Source organism: Melanostigma gelatinosum, assembly GCF_949748355.1.
Source record: "Melanostigma gelatinosum genome assembly, chromosome: 7".
Classification (NCBI taxonomy): Eukaryota; Metazoa; Chordata; class Actinopteri; order Perciformes; family Zoarcidae; genus Melanostigma; species Melanostigma gelatinosum.
In genome coordinates this window covers 23,757,145-23,778,944 of record NC_136640.1, presented here as the reverse complement: position 1 = coordinate 23,778,944, position 21,800 = coordinate 23,757,145, and the positions used below count along the sequence as shown (strand labels likewise).

General features: G+C 43.1%; 2 protein-coding genes across 2 annotated transcripts; both read left to right on the top strand.

The window, feature by feature from the left end:
* The first annotated feature begins 666 nt into the window (after nucleotides 1-666).
* rps3 (ribosomal protein S3) lies at nucleotides 667-7,698 on the top strand. Its single transcript, XM_079272511.1, has 7 exons — nucleotides 667-747; nucleotides 1,733-1,863; nucleotides 3,832-3,925; nucleotides 4,745-4,839; nucleotides 6,041-6,228; nucleotides 6,347-6,550; nucleotides 7,622-7,698. Exons 1-6 carry the CDS (start codon nucleotides 718-720, stop codon nucleotides 6,544-6,546), a joined length of 738 nt encoding a protein of 245 aa, XP_079128637.1. The 5' UTR covers nucleotides 667-717; the 3' UTR covers nucleotides 6,547-6,550; nucleotides 7,622-7,698.
* A 713-nt stretch (nucleotides 7,699-8,411) lies between these two features.
* On the top strand, nucleotides 8,412-12,608 carry kctd14 (potassium channel tetramerization domain containing 14). Its single transcript, XM_079271232.1, has 4 exons — nucleotides 8,412-8,483; nucleotides 10,798-11,022; nucleotides 11,119-11,253; nucleotides 12,102-12,608. The coding sequence occupies exons 1-4, from the start codon at nucleotides 8,430-8,432 to the stop codon at nucleotides 12,411-12,413; spliced, it is 726 nt and encodes a 241-aa protein (XP_079127358.1). The 5' UTR covers nucleotides 8,412-8,429; the 3' UTR covers nucleotides 12,414-12,608.
* The last annotated feature ends 9,192 nt before the right edge of the window (nucleotides 12,609-21,800 follow it).

The window sequence follows — 21,800 nt, the reverse complement described above, 5'->3', positions numbered from 1 at the left end:
TTTGTTTCCTCACAGTGGCAGAATGGGCTTCCATAAGATGGGCTACTTATAACATTAATACTAACATGACTACATCCAGATATTATGCTAAAAGGATGTGAAGTTGGAGTTTCTTACTGTGACATACATAATCATTTCATCAATATTTCTTCAAATTTGGCTCTAACTGCTTCAGTTTGTTTGCTACTTTGCTAGTTTTAAATACTTATTCCATTCATAACTAACATGTCTCTGTGTAGCCTAATAATAATCATCTTCATCAGCTGCTGTGATGAGTTGTGGCTAAGACGGTTATATTTCTAATTTGTTCATTTTTCACGACCCATGTGAGCACTTATTAGTTTGATGTACATTTTCTTCCATTAATGACAGTTGTCCTTTGTTTGTAATTTACGCCATCTGTTCAAAATCTCACCACTCCACCTGCAATTATAAAGATAGCAGACAGTCCCCATGCATTCAAAGCAGCAACAAAATCACTACAAATAATAAAATAAAAAATAATAATAACAATGTAATACTTCAAAATGTGTTTATCTTTATTTTACTTACTGCTGCTGTAAAAATATAGTTTCCCTGGGGTATCGATAAAGAAATTAAAAAAACTACAAGTCCCAGCGGCAGCCTGAACATGGCGTCACCGGACGTTAGTCATTTTGGTATAAAATCATTTCCGTGTCCACTGAGGGTCCTTTCCTGTCTACGGCCTTTCGGAAGATGGCGGTGCAAATCTCCAAGAAGAGGAAGGTTAGCGCTGAATAATCTCCATGTTACTCACACACACAGCCAGTATCCGTAAAAATGGAGTCAAATTAATTTGGATACAACCGTTCAGTCTTCATCTCGGTGTCAGTCGAACTTGTAAACCTTTGGTCCTGATAGGATTAATCCAGATGGTGCCAGCGCCGCGTCCTCATTTGGCTAGCTAGCATGGCTCTCTCCTCCGCGGCCGGTTACGAGTTACAACCCATTACCCACACACTCGAGCCCCGTACTCACTTAAAACTCAGTCGGGTTGTGTTGAAAACATTTTTACTAGACTTTGAACCCTGTGAAATATCGCTGCACGTCTCCTCTTAAACGGAATTTGTTCAAAATGTGGAATAACGTTAGCTAGCTAGTGAGATAGCGCCATAGTCATATGAACGGGGATCGAGATAAAGTTGGCGAACGTTATCCTAGATCCAGCGGCATGAAGTTTGAATAACTGTACGAAATATATGCAGTTAGGCACATTTAATTGAAACGTTTAATGGCTGCCAAGGACAGTGCACATTAGTTTATTTTGAATGGCTGTAAACGACTGAGGATAGTATTTAGTTAGGTGTAACGTATTGGAGTTGCACCTCAAAACATGTCATGTGGTAGTAGTTACTTTAAATAAACGTGTACAATTGCCGAACTAGGCAGCTGATATAACACAACCCAGTTACTGGGCTGCTATCTGTGATACTCGATGTGCTCATATATTTATAGTTATTCAATTTATTAAATATGGAGTTCACTGTCTGTGGAGTTTGTCTTAACTGCATTCATTGGATCTGACTTAAAACTAACTCACTAGAAATGACAGTAGTGGCTGAGGTCAGCTTCCCTTTAAGAGTGATGAATTAAGCACCTTTGCACATGTGTTTCCTCATCTGTCCCCAGACATTCACTGCGTTAAGTCACATGTTGTTCCCTCTGGGTGATGGTCCGTTTTACAGTAGCTGACCCTGTCCTCTCTCCTTAGTTTGTCTCAGACGGTATCTTCAAGGCCGAGCTGAACGAGTTCCTGACTCGCGAGCTTGCTGAAGATGGCTACTCCGGTGTGGAGGTGCGTGTGACCCCAACCAGGACTGAGATCATCATCCTGGCCACAAGGTGAGTGTCCAGCATTTTATTTTGATATTCATGCATGTTTTTTTTAAATGGATGTGTACATCAGAAGTTGCGAGTATGACATTGAATACTATCAAGCAGAGTTCACATTAGAAACTGGAATCTGTTGCACGGAGCCTTGCGTTTGTTAAGTGTCCCTTCAGTGATGATACGATGACGAGTCGGAACAGGACTCTGGTTCTGGGGGTTTCTGGTGCAGATTCACGTTCTGTGGTTCTGCTCCAGTCCCTTAGAGCAGAGAGTCCCCTTTGGTTGAAGACATTCGAGGCATTTGTCTGAGAAGGGTTGACACACACACTCAATGTTCCCTCTAATTTTTCATGTGTCTGGGCATACACACAAGCTCCCTGAGCACACTGAGGACCACTGTGAGCAACATCAGATGTGCACGCTGTGGCCACACACCAGTATCACACCTGTTCAAAACCTTGGATCATAGCAAGTTACATGGCTTATTAAAAGAATCAAATTACAGCAGCAATTTTCACTAGTTTACTTTTAATATAAGTGATTTGACAAACTTTAAAGGAAAAAGACAAAAATCTTGTTGTTCATGAGATGTGTAGTATGTTTTATGTGAGAGTCCTGCTTGGCCATGGGAAGAGTCCTGCTTTGGCCTGTGTGAGGGTCCTGTTCTGGAAGAAATGATACATATACACCTTTCAGACATAACATTTTGTTCACATTAAAACATTCACATTTTGCACAATGACGTGTGCTGTAGCTTGTGATACAGTGTAAATTCCTGTAACTCTGTCTGTAAAATATGTAATTACTCCGTTTTTTATTATCATTTCTACTACCCATAAATTATCTAGTAGTAACATAATTTAATGATTAATATCCATAAGTAAAAAATCTTAATAAATGTCACTAGAATATGCACAAATCTGACTTAAATTTTACCTTATTTTTCACGTCTGTCCTTCTCACTTCTCCAATGGTTGTACACTTTGTCCAGGTTGATGGCTTCGTCTGCTTCTTGCTTTGACTTTATGTCGCTGCCCGTTCGTTTCGCCATGATAAGGGGGGATAAGGGGCATTTGCGTCTCGTAACTCCGCCGCACTGTTGATAGCTAGCTAACCTGCACGGCGCGAATGGGCAGGGCAATAGTGTCAATGCTATGATTTGCTGCGTAGCGTAAGTGAACCGAATCGTATCATTGGCTGGACACCTGTCACTCACTGAGTTACGTTGCAAAATAGTACAGAAAACAAAATTATTATTATTATTATTATTATTATTGGTTTAATTGATTAGATAAGATTAGGACTAATATTAGATATTAATTAATACGTTTATGTTGAATTTTATTTTATGCGCTGCATAGATTTTCTTGTGCGCTGAGAATGTGCGAGCAGTGCGCGATTGCTCAAGCGCGCAGCTTAGAGGGAACATTGCACACACTGTTACCTGCTGAATGCAACGTAGTGGTAAAGTTAATGGAGACAACTTGACTACAGTTTAAAAACTGTAGATAAAGTAAAATTATAACCAATGCGTAACATGTAATACTTGCTTTCACGGAATTTACTTGAAATGTGTAAATGTCTGAAATATACACAGTTGGTATCTACACCGTGTTTGTTCCTTGTGTATGAATCCATCTTTAACTGTCATCTTCAGTGCAGTAGATATTAAATTGTTGGGTTCGTTACACACTTTGCTGTCCATATTAACCAAACAGGAAAATTACAGGTTCACCACAGAGGATAATTAATAAGGTTGTACAACCGATTCCAGGAACCATATTCTGTGAAATAGATTTGGATATTTGCCCTCATGCATTTGTTGAGCTTCCACTGTAGCACGTGATAAAACCAAAGATCACGGCTCGGTCGTGATATTCAGCGCTATCAAAAACAGAACTGTGAACATGACAACACTTTATTTTTAGTTCTGTTGCCCATGAATTGTATGTAATGCTTAGTGTGTTTACCTGTGTTTAGGACCCAGAATGTTCTGGGAGAGAAGGGCCGTCGGATCAGAGAGCTGACCGCTGTGGTCCAGAAGAGGTTTGGCTTCCCCGAGGGCAGCGTCGAGGTAAGAATCCTCAACAAATAATATGAAGTAATGTGCTGACTAAAATACGTCAATGCAGAAGAAGAAATGTGGTATTGAGGTAATGCCACTATTTTTGAATAGTTTATTTGGTTTTAAGACAGGAAAATAGATCTACTCAATGCAATGATTTGTAATCGATTGTTTCCTACTCAAAACAAAATGTTCCCAATAAACCTTTATACTGTAGTAAAAAATCATTTTAAATGTCTAACTTTTCTAACACGGCAACAGTTGCTCAGATGTTATCTTGTCTTTTGCAACAGCCATCCAACCCAGAACTGTTATATCTCACTATTTATTTTTCGCTGTTCCTCAGTAACACTTGGGACCAAAGCCTTTAACGACAACACACCTGAGTTAGATTGTTATTGTCAAATATTAAGACTCATGCCGGTGCAAAGGCAACTGCCTCCCTTCAGTGATGATACGATGACGAGACGGAACAGGATTCCGGTTCTGCGGGTTACTGGTTCAGGTCCACGTTTTGTGGTTCTGCTCAAGTTCCTCAGATCAGGGAGTCCTCTTCACATGAAGACACAGAGGCATTTGTCTGAGAAGGGTCAAAGCGTCAGGAGTGAAATGTATTTTCACCAAACGAGCAAAGAGTAACCTTCCTGCAGCAGTAATCTTATGTGCATGTTGAGTCTAGATAACATGCACATTCATGTATCGGCCTTTAAGTTCATGTTATAGAAACACACTGGTACTCACCAATGGGCCATTTAAGCTTACCTGCAGTGTTGCATTGCCAGCATTCAGGATGTTGACCGTTGCCCCTTTCTGTGTCCCCTCTGTTAGCTGTATGCTGAGAAGGTTGCCACCCGTGGTCTGTGTGCCATCGCTCAGGCAGAGTCTCTGCGCTACAAGCTGCTGGGAGGCCTGGCTGTGCGTAGGTAAGCAGTGCTGTACACAACATTTACAACTTATTCCACATGTTCTTTAGCTTTAAGATGACCTGTAGCTATTTTTACGAAAATATATCGCCACTTAAAGTTAGTAGCTTACATGACAAACTTCAGCAAGATTGCCGGCATCTCTTTGCTGCAGGGGTCCAGCGTTAATACTCTTGGACTCGTTCACAACATGTCAGAAATGTTACTTTCCCGGCCCATCAAGGACTGATCGGTAACTGTGGGCCTCCGACGAAAACTTTCTCATGGAGGTTCTTGATATTGAAAGCACAATGAAGCAGGTGGATGAAATAGTCCATAATTCCTGGATGTTTAAGCTGTGAAAGGGATCCATTAAGAACATATCCCTGAATAGTGACGTAAACAACACAGATTCCAAAAATCTACCAGCCACTCAATGATCATTGCTTTATCTGGTGCTAATTTGAAACCCTGAATCAAATCACTAATGTTGGCAAGCAGAACAACTGAATGTTTTTATTCATAATAGAAATAAATCAGTTTAGAGCAAAATAAAATAAAGAAAACTGACAACACACAACTATAAGCAAAAACATACGCGGTTAAATTCAAAATGCATATACAGCGGGGTATTTGTATGATTTTAAACGGCTGTCTATGCATATCATGCTTAACTTAATGCAACTAAAATAGACGTGACGCGTTAAGAAACCCCGGGTGGGCCTCTGTTAGACGGAGTCGATGTGTATTGATAGATTAGTTATGGTATCAGTTTTGTTACATGAGTGAGTGACTGGTGTCAAACGCTTCTAAGAACTCTCAGTGGGGGTGCTGTAAGAGCAAAGTTTGTGTCGTGTCAGGTTTTGTCCCTTCAGTGATGATACGATGACGAGTCGGAACAGGACTCTGGTTCTGGGGGTTTCTGGTGCAGATTCACGTTCTGTGGTTCTGTTCCAGTCCCTCGGAGCAGAGAGTCCCTTTTGGTTGAAGACATTCGAGGCATTTGTCTGAGAAGGGTTGACGCACACAATGTTACCTGCTGAATGTAATAGTGATAAAGTGAATTGAGGGAATTTACTACAATTACGTATCAATGGTGCTAAATTATACCCAAACTAGTGCTTCAAATGAATACTTGCTTTCACAGGATGAACTTAAAATCTTCAAACACAGAAATAAGCAGTCTATCTACAGTGACTTCACTGTTAACTCCTCTTTTCAGGGCATGCTATGGTGTTCTGAGGTTCATCATGGAGAGTGGTGCTAAGGGCTGCGAGGTTGTAGTCTCTGGCAAGCTGAGGGGTCAGAGGGCCAAGTCCATGAAGTTTGTGGACGGCCTGATGATCCACAGCGGAGACCCCGTCAACTACTACGTCGACACAGCCGTCCGCCACGTCCTGCTGAGGCAGGGTGAGTCCAGCTCCACCAGGGACACGGCAGCAGACGATGCATTTCTGTTTTGCTTCTAGCTTTGGGTTTTCCTTTGTGCCCAAACTTGTTTATTGATGTGCTTCGTGGTCATTCTCAGGTGTGCTGGGCATCAAGGTCAAAATCATGCTGCCCTGGGACCCCAGTGGTAAGATTGGCCCCAAGAAGCCCCTGCCCGACCACGTCAGCATTGTGGAGCCGAAGGAGGAGCAGCTGCCAACCACACCCACATCTGAGCAGAAGGGGGCCAAGCCAGAGGCGCCCCCCATGCCCCAGGGAACACCTGTACCCACCGTATAAGAGGGTAAGATCAGCAGCAGGCCGGATCATGATGCCGAGAGGCTGTTGCATTAAATCTCAAGTCACTGAAGCAGTGTTTAGTATCACAATAGCGGTGTTGTAATTGTTTTATTAATATAATGGGCACCACAGAGTCATTATCTTTATGACTTAATATTCACATTGTGGATCTTTCCGTATCTCACGATTTGACTTTGATTCTTGGTCACAAATCTCAATTTAAAACCAATTCTTGATTCAGTACACATGGCTGCTCTACTACAGTCAGCTGTGCACAATAACAGCAGTGTGGGAAATCATGGCATGACTGGTAAGATGAGGGAGGTTTTATATTTGAAACGGTAATAAGTAATTACCATAATGTAACTGTGCAACGGGTAACATTTATTCTGTATGTATGCTAAACTAAACAAACTCATTTAGCAATACTCAGGGACTTGGAGAATAAGATCAAGTTAAACATGAAATACAAATACCTCCAGTTAAATAAATATAATTGGTAGGCCAGCTGTTAAGAAACTTGCCAATTATTTAAAAAAATTGTACACACATTTACAATATAAAACTGGTATTTCTGCTTTTTCAACAAATCACACATTATGTCAAAGATTATGTCCTATCCAGCCATGACTGATTTATATCAGAACGTAACACAGACCACTAGTCAGGTTTTGTCCCTTCAGTGATGATACGATGACGAGTCGGAACAGGACTCTGGTTCTGAGGGTTCCTGGTGCAGATTCACGTTCTGTGGTTCTGCTCCAGTCCTTCAGAGCAGAGAGTCTCTTTTGGTTGAAGACATTCGAGGCATTTGTCTGAGAAGGATTGAAGCAGCACAAGATCAGATCAGTCAATAGCATTGCTATGAAGACCAGAGCAAGGTGGATCTACTCCAACAGCAACTAAATTACCAATAACACTAAGCTGCTGGTTGTTTTTTAAACATTTCTTAATATACTGGATATGTAGCAGTTTTGCCTTAGGTACGCCAAAGGAATAACTCGTGTTGGTCAGAGCGATCAAATCAACTTTGGAAGCTGGTTTTGAATTCTGATTTTCTCTTTGTCTCTGACAGGTTTCCAAGTGTGCCACCAGATGGAAGCAAGACCCTCTGATTTTTGTGTACAAAAACAATAAACTCTGGAAAATACACTTACCATGTTGTGGTCACTTTGTTCGTGTTCAGATTGTCCTTTACAAAGGAAAGAGTCAGTTTGCTAGAAACTCAAATGTTACATTTAATGCAAAAAAAGATGATTTTGCACAGTAGACATAAAATGTACTCTCAGCACTTGCTACAGGTTTTACCATAAAAATATCGTCAAATAATTTTTGTAAAAATTGGCCAATAAGATTTATTTGACTACCATGTAGCCTTTAAGCTGAACATGTCTCTTTCGCTACAGTCAATCACACTCTACTGAAGTGCCTTCATTTATATTCTGTTAACTGGTCAAACTTTGTCTTGAGGCATCATGTACAGTGAGAGTACGTTATCCAACATGCTGTTGATGCATTCTTACAGTCATAAACTTTTTCATTACACCAGGATTATGACTTCTTATTTTTCTGTAACGTCCTACACAGTTGGTCCCGTTAGTCACGGAACGTTCAAAACAAAGATTAAAATGAATGCAAACAAAACTGGCGTAATGTGTAAATGCACTTTAGTCAGTCCAGTTGTGTTTCTGCATTCTCATTGTCAAATTAGCATAATGAAACTAACGTGACTCAGAAGTAAGCCGTGGAAACTGTCAAAGATATTTCTACCGAGTGACTCATCTTCTCACCGTTAAAGCATCAGGTCCGGTTTAGGCCCCGCCCCCTGCCTCCTACCTGTCGAGCATTACAAAACACCACAGCTACCTCGTGGACGGGTCAAGATGAGTCTGCCGGACTACAAATCATCTGGAATGCAGGCTTTACCTGCAGATACAGTAAGAAAAACCAAACTATTAATATTGCGGCTTGTATATTTAGTGGAGCAGTGAGAGCTAAACTGAACTTCCGACCTGTTTTCAGACCGAACAGGTGCATGGAAGCGCGCACCGGTTAGACAGCACTGAGTTTAGGAAACCCAATGAGCCCATTATCTTCAGCTGCGTTCTTTCCTTTTAGGCGATATTCAGGTGTGAAGCACTTCCTTGAAGGCGGTTCATCAGCCGTCCGTGTCACAGGAATCTAAGAGGAAACTCTCCATTTATTGAGACAGAAGTTAAAGATTATCTCGCGCTGGAAGATCATTAACACTTAAATTGTACCACATTGATTATTTGTATTCCATTTCAAGTATTTGACAGTCAAATGAAACGAATGTCGTGGAGTTAAAAGTACTTCTTCTGAATGTAGTAGAATAGAAGTATACATAATAAAATGGAAATACATCTCAAAGTCAAATACTGTACTGAGGAAAAGTACTTTGTTGCTTTTCACCTCTGTATAAAACCAACTGATTTAAAAAGGTCAGCTGAGTTTATATGAAGCTGTTTGAGTTCAAATAACCTTATGAAGCTTTGTTTTTGAGTTTACTGAAGTTATTTGATTTGTTATACTACCTTGTATATTTAATTTGATGAAACAGATTTAAGACTAGCTTAAACAGAATCGTCACGGGCCACAATGGTACAGGCTCTATAATACGATTGTATTCTGTCCAGAAACTACAGCTTCAGTGATACGTAGTGATCGATGTCTTTCCAGATTAGTTCATCGTTTACATTTCAGTTTTTTGATCATTCAGCTTTTACTACTCATTTATGGATTTCCCACTTTTTTATATAACGTTTTCAACATCATATGAGCAGATGGAATCGTGTTCTCTGTGTGTTTTGGAGTTGGAACATGGTAAATGGGCGTTTCAGGAGCAGCAGACGGACAGCAGAGGCATGTGTTCTTATCGACCTGAGCGAACCACCGTGGAGTCACCTCACGCTGACGCCCTTCCTGGAGTGTGTGTGTTAAAGTTACTGAGGTGTTATTTTGCCAGCGAGTGCAGGTACAGGCGTTTTTCCGGCATATAATCGACATAAGAAATGTGTAAGTTCTCTCACTTTAGCTTCTATGTTAAAACCAAAACTACGGTATTCATTTCAGAGTGCCATAAAATAACTAAGTTTAAACTCAGTTTCTAAACGGCCTTTAACATATCTTTGGCATTTCTGTATTACTGTTTATTATCAAAGTAATTTTAAAGCATAAATTATGAAAAAAATAGTTCAGGCTCCTAAAAATGCGAATATTTGGCTTCTATCATATTCAAACAAATACCTTTTGAGTTTTCGACTGTCGGTCCAAAAAACTAATTGGATTTGGAAAATGATAATTCTTTACTATTTTTCACATGGATAAAATAAGAAAGAAATCAATAATGGAAATAATGATCAGTTTGTTAGGGTCCAGACTCTCGCAGACAATGGAAGGCCGCCCCACCGCTCTGCTCCGTCTTCCGTCAACAAAGCAGTGCCAAAAATCAGCTGGTTCAAGTTGTAATCGAGAAGTATTTAATAATTAACAGAAGCCAAAACGGTTACAAACTGAATCACACTATCGATATAAATATGTTCCATGGAGCAGAGACCAGACGTGTTCCATCCAACAGTCCGACGACATCCGGTCAGCTGTAACATGGAAGTCATGAGGTCTGAAGATTCTCCTGAGAAACACTGTCTTTTTGGTTGAAAATGTCTCGTATCATCTCAGTGATTGGCTGACCTCCAATAAGCTCCTCCTGACCTTTGACCCATCAGCCAGCGCTCGTCCATCCCCCGCTGGCACAGACTCCACTCATTTCCTTGTATGGTTGTGACCTGAAATTCCCTCACTCACCGAACACTTAATGCATTTCAGCAAATCTTCTTCACAGTGTTTAATACATTCAATGACTCTACTTTCTGGTTTAAGACCTCTATAAGTAAATATTGACAGATAATATCCACCACTAGGGGTGCTATTAAACATACTAATGCTTTTAAACTTAAACTCCTCGCAAGTTGCAGACGTTTCTTTACCACAGCATCTCTAAAATTAAAGAAGCTCATTTAAAAAAACAAAGTAGTTGACTCCTTCCTGAGAGACTGCAGAGTTATTTCCATCTCCATTTGCCTTTTTAACTGTGTGCATCGAGTTCTGAGGTACGGTAAGATCCAGAACCAAGACCACTTAAACCCGGTGTCCCAAAGCAGCAGTGCACGAGCTCACTCATGAAGTCTAAACGGACTAACCCCTCTCTCTCATTCACTCTCTCACTCTCAGCACTCTGCCGTCGTGCATTTGAACGTCGGGGGCCAGCTGTTCAGCACCTCTGTGAGCACGCTCAGGAAACACCCGGACTCCAAGCTGGCCGAGCTGCTCAGCAGACCGCCCAAAGCACGCGCCGACGTGCAGGGCCGCTACTTCATCGACCGCGACGGTGCCCACTTCGGGGCCGTCCTCGAGTTCCTGAGATCGGACCGGCTGCCCACGGAGAACATCCAGGAGGTCTGACTGCCGTGGTTTTCATTTAAGAGTAACCAGTATCAGATATATATATATATATATGTATATATATATATATATTTGGATGTGTGTGTGCAGGTTCACAGGGAGGCGGTGTTCTACAACATCCAGCCACTGATCAAACGCTTGGAGGAAACTCCCCAGCTGTTCGGAGAGCTGGTGGGGAGGCAGCAGTTCCTCTCCAGAGTCCCGCACTACAAAGAAAACATCGAGGTCAGCTGATGGACTTTGTGCTCTTTTTTGTGTTGATAGTTTGAGTTTTCTACAGGTGGCACTCTTTCATTTTCCAGGATTAGCAGACGAGAGAAAAAAAGTGTCACCTGTAAAAGAAATCTGAGCTCATGCTAAATAACCAACCTCTCTTGTGCTCACTGCTGACGCATCACTGACTCAGATGCCTTGTTTTAGTTTCTTTCTGGGAACGTTTTAAATGTAATATTTGCACAGACATATCTGAGATTGTTCCCTTAACTTTTACTGCGGAAGTAATTCAAAACTATTCCCATGTGTCTTCAGTATGTCTGTCATCATCTCAATATATCGCAGCCTCTGGTTGGAGTCTTTGAAAACAGCTGACGAGGTTTATGTTTTCTAGTCTGACAAACGCACTGTGTGTGTTCGTGTTTCCTGTTTGCTTTGCCCGAAAGCCATCGCTGTTCATTCATGGCTGGTTGTTTTTGTAGGTGGACTTACAGATAAAATACAATTATTGTTAGGAACAAGAGATCTGGTGTAAGTATTATTAATCACTGGAAAGACCAACTGGACTGAAAAATGAAAGATGTCAGGATCAAAGACAGACTGTAACCGTAATATGACAATAACCAGAATGATGAAATGATCCATGCAACTCCTGTTATCTATGCAAAGTAACGCTAACGCAACTATTGAAAGAAAACACTCATTTAAAGTAGTAACATAGTTCCAGTGGCTTCTCCCGATTCATGTGAAATCAGCTGACTCCAGTTGTTGGATGCAACTCTCCACCGGGACATTCTTGCTGGAACTCACCAGTAATGGAATTGGCTCGATGAACGCAGTAATCTCGCTCTTCTTCCCAGGTGCTGATTCGCATCGCCAGAGCCGAGGCCATCGCCACCCGCTGCTCCACCATCATGATCTGCGTTCTGCAGACGGAGGAGGAGCTGGGTTTCTATGACAACGCCATCAGCAGCCTGGAGGCGGATAAGGAGTCCGTGGTGACGTTCGGGCCCTGGAAGGCCTCGCTGTCCGTCAGGGACCTGCTGGACTGCGTGAAGATGGACATCGAGAGTCGGGGCTACAGGGTGAGCGTCCAGCCTCACGTGGTGGAGAAGAACTTCCTGTCCAGGAGCTACGACTTCTTCCACAAACTCACGTTCACCTGGTGGTGATGATCCAGAGCAGAGGCGGAGACTCTAAATATCTGACAAAAGAACAGACGGCATTTAGTAAGTTGCTGCGAGTCGTTGCTAAAAACTGGATGCACCTTTATGAATAGAAGTGATTTTGCACACTCGCCATTTTAGACACAAGGGGTCAGTAAAGCGTGTGTATATAATGAATATCAAAGGTGGTGTGGTTCACAACAAAGACCTTTGTCTTATGTCTTATTTTAGGTGATGATAAATGTGGATATTGTTTCATAGCCTGTGTAATGTCAGTGAAATCTGCAGCTAAATTTGAATAAAGGACAACTACTAAACTTTACAAAACATTTTTTTCACTTCCAAGGTTTAGAAGTATAGTCTCATACCTTGACCAGCTACAAGGGAATGGACATATTAACACGAACACCAGGACAATATGATGTAATACAAATGAGCAGCCCTACAATGAATAACTGCTTTTGTCATCCGACCAATCCTCACGTTCGCTCTATCTACCTGAGGTCCCTGGTCTGTGCTGACAGTGTGCTGGTTTCTCCCTCCTCGTCCTCCCCAGCATCTACGAACAACACTGCAACGTTTATGCTGCTGAATACTCGCTCCCTCAACAACAAAGCATTACTCATTCACGACATTATCACTGACAGAAGCATTGACATTCTATGCCTAACAGAGACATGGCAAAATCAGCAGGACTTCGTGACACTCAACCAAGCCACACCCCCAGGCTATGTATACATCCAGAAGCCCCGCTTCCTGGGTTGTGGCGGTGGACTGGCTGTTATCCACCGAGCCGGCATCCTGGTCAAAGAGCTCCCAGTACCTACAACCTCCTCATTCGAGTGTGTTGTCTTCAAACTGGCTGGGTCTGCTCCGCTCCTGGTCGCCCTCATCTACCGCCCACCGAAAGCCTCCACTACCTTCCTGTCTGAGCTTTCTGAGTTGCTCACCTCTCTCTTCTCCATGTCTCCATCAATTTTCCTGCTTGGCGATTTCAACATTCATGTGGACTCCAGCAACTGCAAGTTTGCTACTGAATTCTTGTCACTCCTGGACTGTTTCAGCATCAAGCAACATGTCAAGGGTCCCACCCACAACAAAGGCCACACACTGGACCTGGTGTGCTCTACCGGCCCACCACCCCCTGACCTACAGCGTCTGGACCTGGCTGTATCTGACCATCACGCCATCCTCTTCACTGTTCCTGTCTCCCTGCCCAGGCAGCATCCTAAACGCACCATCATGTTTAGGAACATCAAGACTGTGAGTGCACCAGCCCTATCCAACCTGATAGCTACCCACATGGCCTCGGCTCCCTCCGACTCCACCGTGGACGGCCTGGTAGCCCACTACAACGCTGCCTTATCCCTCAGTCTCAACTCTCTCGCCCCCATCAAAACCCGGACTGTTTCCTTCACCCGCCCTGCCCCCTGGTTCACTTCAGAACTCCGCAGCATGAAGGCCTCTGGTCGCCAGCTGGAGAGGCTTTCTAAAAAAACTGGCCTCACGGTCCACCTCCTGGCCTTTCGTGACCATGTGGAAACCTACAAGGAAGCTCTCTCTCAGGCCAAAACAGTATACTACTCTCGTTTGATCGGTGCCCAGCAAAGCAACCCTCGATCATTGTTCTCCACCATCAACCGCCTACTCCGCCCCATTGACGCCCCCCATCCCTCTGGTGCTCCCGATCTCTGCTCCAAATTCCTCGACTTCTTCCAGGCGAAAGTCGACTCCATCCACCAGCAGCTCCTGACACCAGCCCCTCCCCCTCCACCCGCACTTCAGCCACCTGGCAACGCCCCCTCAGCGCCGCACCTCTCCCTTTGTGAACTCTCCTCCTTCTCCCCTGTGGATGCTCCCCAACTGGCCAAGTTGGTCAGCTCGGCCAAGACGTCCACCTGCTCCCTGGACCACATGCCTACAGCCCTGGTCAAGGACTGCTTACCCACCCTCTGCCCCTACATGGTGGACATCATCAACGCTTCTTTGGCATCTGGTATTGTCCCTACCAGCTTCAAAACTGCCTCAGTCACCCCCATCCTCAAAAAGCCTGGCCTGGACATTGATGACCTCCACAACCACCGGCCGATCTCCAACCTCCCCTTCCTCAGTAAGACTCTGGAAAGAGTAGTCGCCGGCCAACTCCATCTCCACATGTCCAACCATGAGCTCTATGAGCCCCTCCAATCCGGCTTCAGACTCCAACACAGCACGGAGACCGCCCTCATTAAGATCATCAACGATCTCCTCATTGCTGCTGACTCTGGCTGCCTCAGCATCCTCATCCTCCTGGACCTCTCTGCAGCATTTGACACTGTCTCCCATACCATCCTCCTCAACCGCCTATCTGACCTTCTAGGGGTCACTGGCACCGCCCTCTCCTGGTTTTCATCCTACCTCCATAACAGGGAACAGTTTGTTTCCATCAACGGCTCTATTTCCCCCCTAGCCCCAGTCAATCATGGCGTGCCCCAAGGCTCTGTGCTTGGCCCCCTCCTCTTCACCATCTACATGCTCCCCCTCGGCAAGATCATCCGCCATCACGGACTGAACTTCCACTGCTATGCTGATGACACTCAAATCTATCTCAGTACTACTCCATCCTCCCAGTTCCCCCCTCAGTCCCTTGTCAACTGCCTGCATGAAATAAAAACCTGGATGTCATCAAATCTCCTCAAACTCAACACCAAGAAGACAGAGCTCATGGTTGTGGCACCCAAGGCGCTGCTCCGGAAGGTTGGTGACTTCATCCTCGAGGTTGACGGCTGCTCCATCTCCCCATCTCCTGAAGTCCGCAACCTGGGTGTCATCCTGGACTCCACCCTTTCCTTCGAGTCCCACATCAAGTCCGTCACCAAAACTGCCTTTTTCCATCTCCGGAACATTGCCAGACTCCGACCGTCACTCTCGGAGTCTGTTGCTGAAACCCTGGTCCATGCATTTGTCACCTCCCGCTTGGACTACTGCAATGGTGTCCTGTTCGGGGTACCCAACAAAACCCTGGACAGGCTCCAGTATGTACAAAACTCTGCCGCCAGGGTTCTCACGCACACAAAGCCCTGGCAGCACATCACCCCCACCCTCATCAACCTCCACTGGCTCCCGGTCAAGTCCCGCATCTCATACAAGATCCTCCTCCTCACCTACAAGTCCCTACAAGTTTGAAATATTTTATGTTTAAAAAGATTGAATTAGAAGTATCCTGTGTTTGCTCCTGAATTTCTCCAGAGCTGCATTTAGAGCAGCATCTACTTTAATGAAAATAATAATATAATTTCGCAGGATATCCGTATAATGTCTACAACACCTTGATGCTTCGCCCTCTCATGGTGTAATTAAAGCATCAGCTGGTTTCCTTTTAGGAAAGAAAAAGGTTGGAGTTGTGTATATTTTTTATATATCTTGTATGAAAGTGTTAAAGCAAGAAAACTCTTATTTTGGATGACAGTTTTGGTCGGTTGGTCAGTCGGTTCACCACTTGGGTCCAGACTGAAATAGCTCGGAGGGTTTTGATCCCTAGAGGATGAATCCTACACCCCCGACCCCCCACGAGGACACTTGTGGTTTTGGGTTAAGTGTAGCACGGATTGCCTCCGTTCATGTTCCGTTCAGGTCGAATTGTAATAACTTCTATCCTGACTTTTCATTTAGCGTCATCATCGTGTCAACATTTCAATTTGTGCAATACTTTGGTTTGTGACCAACGACCTGCAAAATGAATGTTATTCCCATGAGCCCCGACTGTGTTTAGAGCTGATGAGCAAAGTGAGTTCACAGAAATGAGCATGGACGTCATATAGTTTTAACCACAGCGTGATATAATCGCACTTCCTCTTAAATAAAAACCCCGGTGGTTGCACACTGTTGCATTTCACACCTTGGATCATATGAAAAGAAAAGTGGATGCTTTTATTTCTCTCTGCTTTAGAAATGTGCCATTTCTCTGAGCGATGCCAACAAAGATGCCAACATCGATGCCAGATCGATGCCAACAAAGATGTTTCAGCTGAATGACACCACGAGAATCTGTGTTCAGTTCCAACCATCTTTTTATAAATCAGTGTCAGTATCTTGACAACCAGTTGTTACAGCAGCATAGTAAAACATCACACGTCACAGGAAATCACAGGATCAACAAAGTGCCAGACATTCATTTCAAAGGAAAAACAATTTCAACAATTTGCATTTCATTTGTAAGTTTCTTTTTAGTTGATGGTATTTGTTCTAATTCAAGGTAGCAGGTTTTGTTCTATGAAGTAAAACTGTAGAAGCAGTACGTTACGATTCACATGGATTAAATGAAGGGAGCGTGAGAGTGGTTTGACAAAATAATCTAAACTCAAAGTCCACTCACTCGATTTTCAACTGTGTTTAATGATGAAGTCTAGCTGCCTGTATCAGCATGAGATGCTGTTGAAAGCTCTGGAGAAAGCTGGCAAGGGGCTCAGATTATTTTGTCAAACTCCTCTTTCCAAGGACAAGAGTGAATTTATACGCAATGTGAAAATTTAGGAAGAAGTTGAACATTTATATTTTTGGCTTAAAAGAACCTTTGAAACTAGAAAATGTTTTGGGTATGGATTCACAAGGAAAAACAAGATCTTGGAAATGCACCAAATTAACTAAATGCTTCGCGATCAACAATAGAACAAACATTTTAATACTTTTTATACAAAAAATATATATGTATATATATACATATATGTTTTAAATTTTAAAAAAAAGAATGCTGACAGAAACATTGCAATGAAGTATTTAAAAATGTGACATGTGTGTTGGTGATTTAATATTTTTTTATTAATAAAATAAATAGTGTAAAATAAAATACAAAAGTGTCCCTCAAAACAGTAAAGATGAAAGCAGATGCGTGTGTCCTATCAGTTCTGTGTAACGCAGGAAATGTAAACAGAGCTGCTGTAGAGGTGGAAGAGCAGCAGAGAGACAAACAGAGCTGCTGTAGAGGTGGAAGAGCAGCAGAGAGACAAACAGAGCTGCTGTAGAGGTGGAAGAGCAGCAGAGAGACAAACAGAGCTGCTGTAGATGTGGAAGAGCAGCAGAGAGACAAACAGAGCTGCTGTAGAGGTGGAAGAGCAGCAGAGAGACAAACAGAGCTGCTGTAGATGTGGAAGAGCAGCAGAGAGACAAACAGAGCTGCTGTAGAGGTGGAAGAGCAGCAGAGACAAACAGAGCTGCTGTAGATGTGGAAGAGCAGCAGAGAGACAAACAGAGCTGCTGTAGATGTGGAAGAGCAGCAGAGAGATAAACAGAGCTGCTGTAGAGGTGGAAGAGCAGCAGAGAGATAAACAGAGCTGCTGTAGATGTGGAAGAGCAGCAGAGAGATAAACAGAGCTGCTGTAGAGGTGGAAGAGCAGCAGAGAGATAAACAGAGCTGCTGTAGATGTGGAAGAGCAGCAGAGAGATAAACAGAGCTGCTGTAGATGTGGAAGAGCAGCAGAGAGATAAACAGAGCTGCTGTAGAGGTGGAAGAGCAGCAGAGAGATAAACAGAGCTGCTGTAGATGTGGAAGAGCAGCAGAGAGATAAACAGAGCTGCTGTAGATGTGGAAGAGCAGCAGAGAGATAAACAGAGCTGCTGTAGATGTGGAAGAGCAGCAGAGAGATAAACAGAGCTGCTGTAGAGGTGGAAGAGCAGCAGAGAGATAAACAGAGCTGCTGTAGATGTGGAAGAGCAGCAGAGAGATAAACAGAGCTGCTGTAGATGTGGAAGAGCAGCAGAGAGATAAACAGAGCTGCTGTAGATGTGGAAGAGCAGCAGAGAGATAAACAGAGCTGCTGTAGAGGTGGAAGAGCAGCAGAGACAAACAGAGCTGCTGTAGAGGTGGAAGAGCAGCAGAGAGACAAACAGAGCTGCTGTAGAGGTGGAAGAGCAGCAGAGACAAACAGAGCTGCTGTAGAGGTGGAAGAGCAGCAGAGAGACAAACAGAGCTGCTGTAGAGGTGGAAGAGCAGCAGAGAGACAAACAGAGCTGCTGTAGAGGTGGAAGAGCAGCAGAGAGACAAACAGAGCTGCTGTAGAGGTGGAAGAGCAGCAGAGAGACAAACAGAGCTGCTGTAGAGGTGGAAGAGCAGCAGAGAGACAAACAGAGCTGCTGTAGAGGTGGAAGAGCAGCAGAGAGACAAACAGAGCTGCTGTAGAGGTGGAAGAGCAGCAGAGAGACAAACAGAGCTGCTGTAGAGCAGCAGCAGCTGTCGAGGTGAAACCTCTGACATGACGTCCAGAGAAAACCAGATGAGAGTCCTGCTGCTCGCCAGTCTGCTTCTAACAGGTACGCTTTTATTTAGTCAGGGGTAGAAGAAGTACTTTACGTTAGTAAAAGAATATAACTATGTAAAAATACTCTATTATGAGTAGGCTATATGTCCAGAAGTGTAATCTGATAAATGCACAAAGTGAAAGTCATGGTTCTGACCCTCGAAAGGGTGAGACGATCTGATTAATGGGAGATGAAAGAAAAAGAAAAATGGATATTTCTCTCACCTTTTTATTTGTATACATTGGATAATTTGAGCAGGTAAAATAACTCATCTAAAACATGTCGGAGGGTGCAAGTGGATTTTTTTGTGAGGGGAGGGAGCAAACCAAACACGTTAACAATGCATCGTATTTCTTATTTTCTGTCTTAATCTGAAAAGTACATCTATAGCTGTCGAATTAATGTGGATTAGATATTTTCAGCTGAATTATAGAGTAGAAGTACTCGCATAAAATGTAGCCTACCCCAAACTTGTACTTAAGTACAGTAGCCTATCCAAGGGATTTGGTTAGGTTCACATCTGTTCCTGAGATTTGGTCACAGTGTTTGGTTTTGCAGTCAAAGACCACTCGGTTTAATGATTTCTACATTTTAATTGTGTTATATTCTATGAATCGTCCAATCTACCATAGTGAATATATCCAGCCCCCTTATTTTCCGATGCTGGCCAAGAGCTTCAGGGATATTTTCATTATATCTTATTTTAAACATGTCCCCGCTTTTGAAAAGTTGTAGTCAAATGTTGTGGATTTTTGAATTAGAAACAGATTTCATAAAATGAAAATGAGTTTGTACTGTTGTCACTTTGGTGACTTCTGCAGTTGTGCGGTGCAGTAAAGATGCAGAGTTGTTGTACAGCAGAGTTGGAGGCGACGCCCTCCTGCCGTGTTTCAGCCCGGCCTCCCTCAACTGCTCCTTCATCTCCTGGACCTTCTACCGAGGCGGGGAGCGCACGGACAGTCCATCACCGCCCTTTACGTCTCTGTCCTCGCCATCACTTCGCCCTCCACCGTGACCGAGCTGCAGCCCGGAGGACGCCTCGCCCTGAGCTGCACCCTCTTTACCTACTACGACGCTGTGCTCTGCGCGCGGCCCTCCACCGCGTTCAACCTCAACTGGGCGGCTGAGGACGGTGCTATGCTGCGCAACGACACCAGGTTCTCAGTTTACTGTCCTGTTTCCGTTAACACTGATTGTGTTGTGTGATACATTATTGAGGAAAATAACTTTTTGTTCACCAAAATGATTACTTTTAAACTAATAACCATCATGAATGGATGGATGGAACAAAACAAATAGTAGTGAAATAAATAATACAAAACAGAAAAATAAAAAAATGTATCAAAAAATTGATAATAGATCGAGTAGATAATACAAGTAGTTACAATCGTTGAAAAGTTAGGAGTGACTTAAAAGGTCATGAGAATGTTTTGTTGTATTTTTGTGGCATACATTGGCTTCCGCACATTATTCTGGAGCACAAACCTGTATTTAATTATCAGTATTCTTAACATTAAATGATAATTTAGGTTTCTTATTGTCAACAATTCCCACGAAAACCCCAAAACCAACAATGTGTTCCGACTCTCATGGTTCCCTCCCTGGCTCTCCGTCCAGAGTCCAATGGTTCCCACTGAAGACGCAAATCTTTTAAAAGTGACTTACAGTTATTGAGTGAAATTTCTAAAACGGTTCAGAAATTTCCTAAAACAGCTGCTCATATATTTGATCAAACAAGCAGGAGGAATTAGTGCATTTGTTGGGGACTATTTTCAGCGGCGGATTAATCCACATTCAGTGCTCTACTGAGTATTTGTGGCAGCAGGACGGTGTGTGTGATTGAGTCAAAATAAACTCCAGTGTGTGCATGTGTTCATGAAGGAACATGTCACCCAGTGCAACAGAGTGGCTCATCCACGTGTTTTTAACTTCTTTTCCCCCCTCTGCACAGGCACGAGCTGATCTTCAACACCAGTTGCCACATCACTCTGGTCACGGAACTCAAGAGGGAAGACAACAACAGGAAGTGGAGGTGTCAGGTGAGAGACCGAGAGAACAGCAGGGCGGCGTTTCAGGACTTCACTTCTGCCTTTTTGTTCCAAAATCCTCCCACCGCCCAGACTCCGCCTCCTTCGTCCTCCTCAGATGGTCCAGTCCAGCTGCCCATCAGCCGCATCGTGCTCTGTGTGGCTCTGCCGGTCATGGTGCTCACAGTGGGATTCTTCACATGGAGAGGGGACCGTAAGAGGGCCAAAGCATCTGCAGCTGGCACCAAGCTGCAGGAAATTAACTGATTGTTCATCCCTGCATCTGTTTTTGTGGTTTTTTTTGCCGTTAAACTGGATTTCGCTGATCTTGCAAGCCCTAAATCTTCATGGATCACAGACATAGACGTGTTATGTGTTGTAATTCAGGTTTTTACAGTTAGGCCTTCATTTTATACATGAAGCTAAACTAACATACAACAACAGTAAATGCATCGTTCAAAACAGAATGTGTCTTCACTAAAAATTGTTTTGCAAAAAAAAATAAAACATTTTGGGTGGCGGCAGAAATTGACCATAAAACTTAAATATTTTATGGCTGCAAGATTTTGGTCATAGGATTTATTCGGCAGTAGTAGACCTTTAACAGAGCTTAAAAACAGTTGTATATGGTATTATTATCAGAAATTACACAAAAACTGGAGAGATCTGAACATTAGTTTAAAAGAGGATGACTTGTAAACTGTGAACCTTATGAATACATGTGGTGAGGCTTATTACTTTTAAATGTAGTCATTTAATGCAAGTTGTGTGGCAGTGTTAAATAATTACATTTATGAACATATGTATCCACATTGAGTTGTATTCTCTAAATCAGTGCCTTTAATTGTACCTGTAGAATCTTTGAATAAACGTTTAATCAGCCACATTACAAAACTTACAACTCGCGTGGAAATAATTAGTCCGTTTGTTCAAGCAGCCACTTGTGGTATTCTAAACACCACACCACTGTTTTTATCAATGATTAATTGTTTAAGTATTTCTTTCTTGCAAAACCACCAATCACGCTCTGGTTGCAGCTTCTTCAACATGAGGATTTGTTGCTTTTCTCTGTTTTGCATCATTGTAAAGTGAT